The sequence below is a fragment of the Bicyclus anynana genome, chromosome 19, assembly GCF_947172395.1.
Source record: "Bicyclus anynana chromosome 19, ilBicAnyn1.1, whole genome shotgun sequence".
NCBI lineage: Eukaryota > Metazoa > Arthropoda > Insecta > Lepidoptera > Nymphalidae > Bicyclus > Bicyclus anynana.
In genome coordinates, this window is record NC_069101.1 from 4,892,155 (window position 1) to 4,904,594 (window position 12,440).

The following is a 12,440-nucleotide window of genomic DNA, read 5'->3' on the forward strand; positions in this document are numbered from 1 at the left end:
TTGACTCTACAACGTGGAATTGCAAAGTACGTTGTAGAGTCAACATGAAACGTACGTAGAGAGTACCTATTTTGTCGGACCTGGGTGACGTTGTCGCATGGGTTCGTCGGCTTTTCGTGGATGATAGCAAAATAAATAAATCATTATATAATACAACTGGTGTTTGTTAGTAATCTCAGGAACTACTGATCCGATTTGAAAAATTCTTTCAGTGTCAGAAAACCCATTTATCGAGGAAGACTATATATTATTCCGTATTCCGTATTCCTACGGAAACGGAAACCACGTGGGTAAACCGCGCGGCGTCAGCTAGCATTTTATAAACTAAGCGACTTCTAGAGTCAGTTAGCATCACTACTCTATGTGCCATTTTAGAAAACTTTGGCAGTCAGCTTAGTGGTCAGTGGTCACTCACTCGTAGGCTGGTCACATTGGGTTGGGTTGGGACTGTCACTAAAACAACACATTTTGACGGCCCCCGTGGCGCAGTATGCGCGGTGGATTTACAAGACGGAGGTCTTGGGTACGATCCCCGGCCGGGCCAATTGAGGTTTTCTCAATTGGTCCAGGTCTGGCTGGTAGGAGGCTTCGGCCGTGGCTAGTGGCACCCTACCGGCAAAGACGATACCGCCAAGCGATTTAGCGTTCCGTTACGATGTCGTGTAGAAACCGAAAGAGTTGTGGAGTTCGATCCTCGTTATAAGTTAGCCCGCTTCCATTGTAGATTGCACCATCACTTACCATCAGGAGATTGTAAAGAATGTTTTTCTGTAAAGATTAAATGTTTATAATGACCGGAACCGACGGCAAGCATTCACTGAATCATCACCGACTTTCTTACACTGAGCTGCTAAGCGAGAATTTCTCTTTAAGAAGAGAAGATTCCTTTTAAATTACATTTATATTAGAAAAATGATACACAAAAATACGGACAATAATATGTTTATTAACATAGCTATATATACATTAATTGTAATTTGAAAATAGAAACATTTTATGTAGAAAATCACAAATTCAATAAAAACGTGGCATTTACTAAATATATAAATATATTAGGCTTGATGTCGACATTAACGCTAGTATATGGACTTTACATTAACTGTGGCATAAAAAAAACAAATGCCATAAAACAAATACAGGCAACAAAATGTCATCGCTCATATAATATACATACATACGTATTGAATCTATCACAAGTTATAATGCACTTTACATAAATAAATTATATAATTGTCAACTCAAGTGATTGTCATATTTCATCAAGTGTACAACAAATACAAACTTCACCATCAAATCTGATCACATGGTCCACCATCAGAACGCAAACTATTTCATAACTCAAATTGTTTCATCATCATAACATCATCACATTCGACACCATCATCACCAATCATTGTCAATGGAAATGACACATACTTGTCTATATTTATTATTAGTTTTTTATTTTCATCAACATAGTACATAGTTATAGAAATACACTTCAACATGTCCTAATAAAGCATTTCACATTTTTCTTTAATCGAGTGACACCGACAAGTGTTTATTATACAATGACCACTCATTGGAAACTTCGAATCAACGAATTTGGGCAGAATGGATAAAACAGTACACGGTTTTCACTGGTTCATATAAACGAAACGTGGGAGGTGCCCTCTGGGGGGGGGGGGGGGCTCGGGCTATTCAGCCTCTCCGTTGGTGACTGTGAGCGGTTCCTCCTCCTCGTTGTAGTCCAAGGAGAGGACGGAGCCCCGTCTCCTCTTGCCCAGGGGTGTGTCACTGCACTCACTGCCCGAGTAAGTCCGTTTGTCAGCGGGTGAGGCTCGGTTGCCGTTCACCGTGGCAGTGGTGGCGCGCAACTCCTGCTGCAGGAACAGCACAGTGCTCTGCATCCCCTCCACGTCCTCGTCCAGCTCTTGCAGGAACTCGTCCAATTCTGGAAAGTTATTCATGGTTTGTATATTGTATTTTCTGAATGTATGGAATAGCTGAAGAAATGTGTAAAGAAAGAGGAAATGTTATTATCAAAGATGGAAACTTAAGTCTAAACTGAGATGCCGGTATGCAAAAATAACTCTGCTTATCAAAAGTTCAAGATCAAGTGGTCTGAAATTTTAAGAAAACTATTACAAATTACGAGATTCGTATACAGAGCTGTCACGGGACGCCTAACAGATGTGTAACATCGACATTATTTTGAAAAAGTTAAACAACACTGTATACACGGTACACTACGGAGTATACGCTAAAGGTATCCGAGCTCAGTGTACCGAGAGAGAGATGGCTTAACGCCGGATCGAGTGGGAGAGAATCGCACAGTCGATTGAGCATGGCGACGCGTCGCCACACCGTACACACTACTGCATATAGAGTATATATATACCATCATATAGCGTGACGACGCGTCGCCACGTCAATTCACGTCAAAAATTTGCCTCTTATGGCTTCCACATACAAATCGTTTGATGCGATGCGTATACTGTGTATACGCATCGCATCAAACGGATTTTTAATTATAGGGTAGATAAAATCCGTTCGATGCGATCCATACGATGCGGATCTGTGGTCGCTAGCCTTTAGTCAACTGTTTAATATATAAGCTTTGCAGTTTGTTTTTAGGTATAGGTCTGCTTAACAAGATCCTTTACTTAAGGGATGTGTGGAGGTATAGTCGGATGCAATCTTTTTGACGTTTCCGATCATCCTGCGTTAAGCTACACACCCGCACCTTATTTAGTAGACGTCATAAAGATTGCATCAGGCTTGATGACAGAGATGAAAAATATCATACACTCAAGCCTCGAAGCTGTGAAAAAAGTTAGTTTTACTTAAAGATACGACAGTAATATACATGAAGGCGAAAGCACGAAACGAATCAATACTAATAAAGTCAAGCACAGCAAGAGTTAGGGCAACTGCATGATACAGATATAGTCAACATTTTCAATAAGATAATATTTTTAAAAATGGAACCCACTTCAAAGACATATGTCAGTTATTTTGATTTTAATAACTAACTTTCAACCAAAAATAAATATGAGGTAAGTAACAAACATTAAAAAAACCTCCTCCTCCTTTTTTTTAAGTCGGTTATAAATGTATTGAAAGTCAGTTAAAATAATAATAGACTACAAGCCCAATATCAGAAAATAACTCTGAGCACTATGCCGACATTTCTGAGTGGTACAGTGGTGAGTACACAGGATAGTATAATATATTATTTTCACTGAGTAAGAGTAAGACATTGTTTTCTAGTACCATTTCAAAAGTGAAAGTAAATAAATATGAGTATAAGATGAAATATGAGAGAGATAAAATAATAAAATATGAAAGACAGAAAGAATAACATGAATTTTATAAGAACACAGAAAAAAAATACACAATTAAAATTTATGGCTTTGCACAATAATATGTATGGCAATAGACTGTTGATCTCATTAAGATAAGTAATATTTAATGCACATTTAGTAACACACCTGATTGTGATTTCTTTACTTCTTCGCTAAAACTCTTTTGCAGTGCGAGATCTCCCTCCAGCTTGGCTATCCGCCCACTGGACGTCATCCGGCCCAACTCCTCATTCTCCTGATGAAGGAGTCTGCATTTGGCCATCAACTTCTTGCCCGTGTTCGAATCAGGTGTGAACTTCCAAGCCGAGAGTTCGTTTTGTGTTTCTTCTAACCTAGCTTTTGTTGATGTTAACTCTTGCTTTAACCTTAATATTAGCATATTAACCGCAGGGTCCAATAGAGACGGTCTGCCGTTGAGACTTGCATGTGATGATTTCAGTTCTGTTATTTGACTCTGGAATATAAATTACATTACATTAAATATTTTAATATGCGTTGACGTGTCGTGTCGTGAATGTGTATCATACATTTTTTATGCCACATGATGACTTCTGATGAAGTCATCACGACATTTCACAACACATAAGTGTAAACATTGCCATACTGTGGTGTTACTTCCACGTGTCTTAGGAGTGAAGGTTAAGCTTCACCGGTTATTCTCATTACTAACATCATGCCTAGTACGCAAACAACATCTCCTAAAGAAGGACAAAATGACTTCCAATGGTGGCATAGTCCCAGTCACATGTTTTTCGTCCCAATGAAATAAGAGATGGGACCAACACTGCGTTTGTTGATATCGCGAAGAATTCCAAACGCTGCCTAGCCGAGTTGAATTTGGCGGTTCAACTCATTCTCGAAATTGGACCTACCTAACTGGGCCACATGTCCTAAGTATACGTATTTGTCAACAATTTCAAATCGCATGTCCTATTGATAGTTAAAGAGAGTTCAACATTTTCATCCTAAGGGCTCACACTCACGGGCCACCGGCCACAACCACAAAACGCCGCTACCGGCATATTTTCTGTAGTTTTGGATTCGCCGCACACTAATCCCCTCTTTGTTAAAATTGGATGTATCCAATAACTACAAATTCGTCTTCTAATTTTCATATCAAAAGCAGCGCAATTAAACCGTAGTTGTCGACCACTGGCACAAGTGGCTGTCGCGCGCTTCTGCTACTTTTGTGGCCCCTTCTTGCTTCCTATAGCAACGTTTGTGGCTGTCGCGTGTGGCCCGTGTGCAGCGACACTAAATCTTGCATTGGAGCAGTGTGGTGGGTCTATACTCCAAAAAGGCTCGTAATAACGATGACTTGCAATAAAGTGATAAACTTACTACATAATCCTGAATCTCCTGTTCCTTAGCTGCCAGTCGCCGGACAAGGATCTTCTCTCTGTGTTGTGATTCTGCATACTGATGTTTTATTCTATCTTCTATGTCTTTCGCTTTTTCCAAGCTTCCTAAACAGATAAACATTTAATATTTTTAGCACATTGCCTAAACTAAAGTGTTATTCAAATAGCATGGTTACGGTGACAGTCACCTATATGAAGATTGTCGTGAATCGAAGTCAAAACTTTCAAGAAAACGAACTAACGAACTGTCATCCCCACCATCCTACATGAAAAGAACTGTACCCTCTTTTCTTCATAGATGGAAATGATGTGATGTACAAAAGGTTTACACATTTTGTGGACTGTATGTATCGTTTAAAATATTATAGCCTATTAATTTTCTGCTTTATTAATATTACAATGAATAAAGAAAAAATATTGTTCTCTAAAAAATATTTTGTTACACTTCTAGTCAGGGATCCCTAGAACATTCTGTAAACCTGATTACTAAACAAGCAAATTTTTCGTGATCAACTTTTTTATTTACGAAATTTCTTGATTCTGGTATATAACTGAGTTACCAGGAAATGAAAATTTTAGAGCGTCAAAACGAGATCAATAGTAAAAAAAATATCTGGTTAGTAACAACTTTTGTTACTCTACGCTCCTCCCAACTTGTATCAATAACGAGGTTATTAATATTTGTTACTAACCAGCTGTTTTTTTACTATTTCTTAATTAATAGTTATACAATTTAGCATCCACAATGTCCTACAAATTGCGTGGTACATTATCTCGTTTCGACGCTCCGAAATTTTCATTTCCTGGTAACTCAGTTAGCTACCAGAATCAAGAATTTTCGTAAATAAAAAAGTTGATTGGCTCATCGAGATGAAGCTACTCACAAAAAATTAACTTGTTAGTAATCAGGTGTACAAAATGTTCTAGGGATCTTTGACTATTCTGTTTCCAGTAACAATCAGATTAATTAGGATTGAATTAATTTATATAATATTATTGTGATAGTCATATGAATGACTAACAATACAGTACACCAAATTGTGTAACCTTTGTATTGTCTTATGTTAGATTTTTGTAATTTATATATTGTGGCATTCAGTCCAGAAGGCAAAGTAAAATACAAAGGTCGGTAAGATGCTACCATAACCTTAAAGTTTAAAACTTTGGTTATTTGCTATTTATTTAGTCTTTCTTTCCTTTACTGCACACAATATTTAACAAAAGGCATATTAAACAATAATTTAATTAACTTAATTCTAATGTACAATTTCTTTAAATCGACAATACCTTAACTAAACAATATGAACAATAAAATAAACATCATTTTGTCTAGAAACTAATCATGTTTTCAATATCATTACCATTCAACAGAAAACATTAAATAAATGCTTAATACAAAGAATACAAGTAAACTCTCTATCTATAAAAAAATTGGTTGTCTGTAAAGTCTCTTTACTGACGATAGTTGAACGTGACAACGTCATAAGAAAATACTGTTGGAATGGTTGCATTTTTTAAAAGAAGAAGTTAGTTCTTCTAAAATACTGTTTCATAATCTTCATAGACCAGAATATACTTTATTTCTTGTAAAAGACGCATGACGTCATGATTTTTTGAGTGTGCAGCCGGCTCTACCGAATTATAAGACGTCGTCACGTCAAATACTGTGATAGTTCTGTCACAATGTCATAGATTTAAATACCTACACACATTAAGTAAATACAAAATATACATTTAAATATATAAATGCTAATGTACAATGTACTCCAGTGTTAAATGACCTCCCAGTGTATTTCTAGTATGTTTTAATTAATAATTATTTTGTGTAGATATTTCAAAACTGCCAGGTAGTCACTTAGCATTGTATATTTCATGCATTCAATAGCAATATTTATTGGGGTAATATAGCATATTATATTTTCTATAAATTATTTGTACCTGGCCATACCATCCTATGGCAACCATATTTACACATTGTGATTGTGTTGCCTATTTTTGAGCCATTTTTGACTACCTAAGATCATGACTGCATTTGGATTCAAGATATAAAAGCGGGAATACATATATTGTGATTTCAGGTAAAAATAATTTACATATACTTTGTATGTTAATTTTCGATGCATTCCTATAACATTTCAGACCAAAATAAAATTTTGAATAATCATTGCCCACAGATATGGTAATGTTTTGAATTAGAATAACCATTTTACAATAAGTGGTGAATCATTCTTTAGATAGCAACATATAAACATCAAATTGATTTGTACCTACTCTGTAGATATTTGAAAGCTTTTATTTAACTTGCCTAATTAGTAAGTTTGGATTGATTATTGGAAGCTGAAAAATTGTATTTACTTGCATTTCTTTGGTGACTGTGCAATGAATGTTATGGTACTATGGAATTGGTCTGATAGTGGAGATGGAAGGCAGCCATTGGAACTGCTAATCTGACAAGATAAACCTATTGACAGGTCATTTGACTTGGCAAATACTTTGGTGCAACATGTTGGGGATTAATAGAAAAGCATTGTTATACATAGCAATGTATAGTGTTTGTTAATTTAAATTTTGCCATTTCTACTTATATGTTAGGATGTAGATAGCAGCAAATTAACAAATACTGGCAGACAACTGTGGTTACACCCACATAGTTTCAATTCCTGTGGGAATACAGGGATAAAATACTAATGACACTAACAAATGTTTTAAATGTTCACTTCAATATAAGGTGGATCAACAACCCCATACCATACACAGAAAGTTTTAGTACAGGGTCAAAAGACCCCATACCGCAGCAGTGGAAAGCACAGAAAAATTAATACCACAGCAGACATGTTAAAGAATTTAACAAATTGATGCAGTAAATCCAGAGTTTACCCTTCACAACTCACAAACTTTTAGCCCTTTATAAAACAACTTTTGATCTGTTTCCAAGGTATTGTTAGCTATGTTTTTTTAATCAATCATACATATTAAACAATACAAAGTCAAAATTTCTTTATTCAACAAGAACTTGTTCATTTTCAATACATTAATAAGTAATTGATATTGTTTTTATTCATTATTATAAATAAAGTCCAGTTATTGGTAAGTAGTTACAATGTTCGTTATGACAAAATGTATTTTAAATTATCTGTGCTCATTTCAAAACATTCTCCTCAGGTTAGATCAAGTTATGTATGAACTAAGCTTGTTCATTGGAAAACTTGTTCAATATGCAAAGTATAATTGAAATAAACTGTGTCACGGGAAAACATATTTTCAATTTACAAAACAAGATCACCAAACACCAAAATCTAGTTACTGGCTATCACAATAGATTGAAAATGAACTATTAGTTGAAATAAAAATACAAAGCTGCTACAACTAGAAGACTAAAACTTCAATTATATAGTGGCTAGTTACCACCCTACCGGCAAAGACGTACCGCCAAGCGATTTAGCGTTCCGGTATGATGCCGTGTAGAAACCGAAAGGGGTGTGGATTTTCATCCTCCTCCTAACAAGTTAGCCCGCTTCCATCTTAGACTGCATCATCACTTACCATCAGGTGAGATTGTAGTCAAGGGCTAACTTGTAAAGAATTAAAAAAAAAAAAAATATCTTAACTTATTTTTTTTCTAAATTAATTACATCTCATCTGATGGAAGATGATGACGCAATCAAAGATTGAAGCAGACTAACTTGTTAGGAGGATGAAGTAATTCCACACCCCTTTCAATTTCTATATACTGGAACGTTAAATCTCTTATTGTTTTTTTATGAAAGTGTTACCTGCACAAGATTTGATAATTAATAATCACTCAGAGATTTGAAACAGGATGGACTGTCTATACTTTTTTCTCTCTATCACAAAACTTTATTCTCAATTTTAGGAAAGAAGTTGTCTGTTATTTGGATTATTTTTAAATTTAACAGTTCCATTTGTTTTGATATGCCAAGTGTAATTTAACTCGCAGTTTAACCTAACTAAATCAGTAATAGGGGCACTTACATGTCCAAATCAAGTTTTTCCTTTTTAAAATATGAAATTTCAACTTATAATTTATAGAGGAAAGATTTGTAATTTATGTATGTAATGAATAAATTAAAAAAATATTGGACCAATTAAAAAAAGTTCACCAATCTACATTATGAGAGAGTAACAAAGACTATATTTCATTCCCATATTTCTTCAGAAATGTGAACTACACAGGTGAAACCACAAGGTAATAAATATGGATATTGAAGAAGTAAAGCAATTCTGTAATCTAATGCCAGATAAAATGAAGTTTTGATTAGTTTTATAGCCCAATTTGAAGCATTTTAAACTGTCAATTGGTATTCCTAATAAATTTTGAAAATTTGATAGACATTAGATATAATATTATGTTAATTGTTTAAGACACATGAAGTAAAGTTTGTGTCTATTTTATCTACATTTACTTGGTTATAAATTATATCTTAGCTTTATATTTATGGTACAGCATAATACAGTTAGTCTTTAAATTCATTTGTATAAGTTATATTACATTAGTAATATTGAAACACATGCATTATATAGTATAAAGAAACATTGACATAAAATATTATTTCAACAAAACTTGATAAATTAATTTATTTAACTTACACTATTTCGCTCGCCACAGTAATCTTATTGGGAAATATTTTGTTTCACTCCATTTAGCCTTAACAAAACAGTGCCTGTAATTTACCATGCCCTGCTATACCTATGATGCATACACAACATATTTCCAATTTTTTAGAATTTCAACTATCATGAGTGTTATTCATATTAATTGATTATATTGGAACAAGATAGCATTAGTTCGGTTTGCTTACAAGAAGATGAGTCTAATGAAGATGACATTAATGAACCGTCTGAGAGTGTAACGGAAACTTCACTCCCCACCACCAGTATGGATTGTGCTGCATTGCATTGGATACAATAGAACGGGGCAGTCTGTTTTAGCATTGAGCTATTATGGCTCTAACGATTTTGATTTGTTGTATTTTCATTGATAACAACATTGACAAGCTTAAAAATTTATTCACTTAATATATGCCCATCAGAAGAGCATCCTTTAATCAATTAGTAGGCCTACAAGTATATGTCATATGTCCAGTTGAACAGCAATATAAGCAGGCAACTGAACCAGAAATATCCTCTTGCAACAAAAGAAAGAACAATATCTCCAGTTTGTGACTATATAAAAAGTGTTTTGTATAGATCAAATTCATTTCACATTCCAAAGAATCCCCTGATAAATCTCTTATCTTGCATTCAAAATAGAAATACTGTAAATTGAATGTTATTACAATTTTCATACCCATAATAAACATTACTGTTTGACACATTAACAGAAATAGTTTTAGCTTATTGCAGCAAGAATCCATGTTGAGTTTTGTAACTATTTGGCAAAAATAAAGTCAGTTTCTAAAGACTATACAGGGCTCAACTTTGTTGATTTTATTCAAACTGTAAGGTAGACCACCTTACCCCATGCTCTTACTACAAGGGTGTTGCTATTACAGAGTTTGGATCATGTTTGTTTTTGGAGGTAGCAGGTTCAGACCCTCACTGTCCAAGTATAAAATGTGTTTTTTTATAAATTCTTCTATTATTCTATTTAATAAAGGAAATCATGCCTTCAGTCACCAGTTCAGGCTTTAAGGTAACAGTGTGACAGAAAACCCATAATATTCAAAATTTGTTTATTTACTTATAAGCTCTTTTGAGATGTCAAGCTTGACTATTTGTATACTCTATATATAGAAAGCAGGTTCTGCTGGAGCAGCTGGCAACTCAACGCTGTTCTTTTAGAGTCATCATTCTTTACAAAATTTATTATCTATACTATATTATAAAGAGGTAAAGTTTGTGGTGTTGTAGGGGATAATCTCAGAGACGTGCAAAGAGTTTTTAATTAGAATAGGCAGCAAACGTAATTATTATACCAAATGGAAAAATCCTGCTTCTATGGAGTGCACGCCACTGCTCTGGACCTACTAAAACCAATTTTGAAAATTCTTTTACCACTATAAAGCCATTTTATTTGTAATTGTGATAGGTTATAATAAATGCAGTATTGGCTAGTCAATTATATTTACATAAAATAATAAATTTAAATTTTTGTAAGAAGATAAAAACCAATACAACTAATTGGTCTAATGTCACTTTAGGTATTTTTAAAGAATAAATAACACTTTCAAGTCTGATTTAAGGGTCTAAAGTCCTATGATGGACGATACAAATATCTTGTAAAAAGAAAAAGATATAGTCATCCAATAGCGGCTGAACTGAAAATATTGCTGTCTCTTTTGTCCTATCGCAAGGGAGAGAGCAATACTTATAGTTCAGTGGTATTGGTTGACAATGAGTCATTTTGTCCTCACAAGATATTTTATAGGCCCAATGGGACCTTTATTACCTGCTACCTCCCATAGAAAACATGGTCTGAACTTCATAGTATCATTTGGTAGGACCATAGGGCTTGGGCATCAGATAGATAGATCTTACGTTTTAGTAAGTAGTAGTAAGTAGTAGAATGAGCATACAACTTCTGAATATACAGATAAGTTATTGTGGAAGACAATAATACAGTAAAGTAATATTTTATATCAATGTTATAATAAAATTACTAAATATTGGTATCACACACCACTGTTAAACTATTTAAGGCAACTTTTGTTAGTATTTTTCCATTATACACCTTATATGCTAAAAGATATTTTATAAACTAAAACTACTTCATACATTCTTTCTGATGTTATGAAATTATATTTCAATTATAAGAAAGTATGTACAAAATATGTAATTTACAATATAACATATAAAATAAAGGAAACATATTTACTTTTTTGTGCGAGCAAGTGGTCCAATGACCGACGTTTCTCTCCTGCACTAGCATTGTAAGCTTAGTTAGCACTGAACACAACTCCGCAAGCACTGGGAGATTCACTGGGCTCGTCGCCTCCACATGATGTATGCACTTCCACAGATTTCGACACTTGCACAGTACATTCACAGCGTTACACCTTTCTTCTTTTAATTATATTAAACTAAACACCTAAATACACCCCGTACCACAATTTTACAACTAACATTTTGAACAGCACGTTTCTCAACATTATCATAACAGTATCACTAAATTTTAGTTAAAGCATTGTCGATATAGAGTAACTAAATAGTGTTTGCAGTTGCACGTAACGCGTTCGGTCACTACCAAGCCGATGTAACGTTTGCGTAAATACCTTCCAACTGTTTGTTCAAAGTTTCGAGGTGGTCAATATACGAGTCCTGGGTTCTCCACGCGGCGCGAAGCGTCTCCGCGCTCGCGGCGTCGAGCTGGTGCGGGCTCAGGAGCACGCGCGCATTCGTGGCGCCGCCCGGGGCGTCACTCGCCGGCTCCCCGTGCCGCTCCGACTCCTCGGACATTGCCTTCCCGCTAATACGATAAGAAGCTCTCTCGACTGCAAGTAAACGGTTTCGTGTTAAATCTGGAAATGTTTTTGTGTTATCTGCCGCCGTTATCAGAAACCTGCAACAATGACGCAGCTTTAGACGAAATAACAGCAAGTATAGATTACTCACATGTTCGATTTATTGTTATAATATATTTATACTTGTAACTATATTTTAAAACTGTTTATACACTTTAAACGATCACTTTTTCTATTAATGCAAATTGCAAAACGCAAGCTTCAACTTTCAAGACGCCATCTTATCACGTAGTCAAAGACCATAGAGTATA

At 34.9% G+C, this 12,440-nt stretch overlaps 1 protein-coding gene across 2 annotated transcripts; it reads right to left on the bottom strand.

Annotated features, from left to right (window-relative positions):
• Positions 1-926: 926 nt before the first annotated feature.
• Positions 927-12,440, bottom strand: LOC112045249 (pre-mRNA-splicing regulator female-lethal(2)D). 2 transcript variants are annotated; one of them, XM_024081361.2, is made up of 5 exons: positions 12,281-12,440; positions 11,941-12,159; positions 4,689-4,813; positions 3,474-3,801; positions 927-1,933 (listed from the first exon to the last, which is right to left on the bottom strand). In XM_024081361.2, exons 2-5 carry the CDS (start codon positions 12,122-12,124, stop codon positions 1,677-1,679), a joined length of 894 nt encoding a protein of 297 aa, XP_023937129.2. In that variant the 5' UTR covers positions 12,125-12,159; positions 12,281-12,440; the 3' UTR covers positions 927-1,676. The 2 variants fall into 2 exon arrangements, with proteins under 2 accessions (XP_023937129.2, XP_052743238.1); XM_052887278.1 differs by having other exon boundaries at positions 11,941-12,227; positions 12,313-12,414.

Excerpts from the sequence above, each read along its gene's own strand:
- LOC112045249 (XM_024081361.2), bottom strand. The coding sequence starts at position 12,124 with ATGTCCGAGGAGTCGGAGCGGCACGGGGAGCCGGCGAGTGACGCCCCG. Across the intron at positions 3,802-4,688 it reads AGGAGATTCAGGATTATGTA|AGTCAAATAACAGAACTGAA; the intron begins GTAAGTTTATCA and ends TTTATATTCCAG. Across the intron at positions 1,934-3,473 it reads AGTAAAGAAATCACAATCAG|AATTGGACGAGTTCCTGCAA; the intron begins GTGTGTTACTAA and ends ATAACTTTCCAG.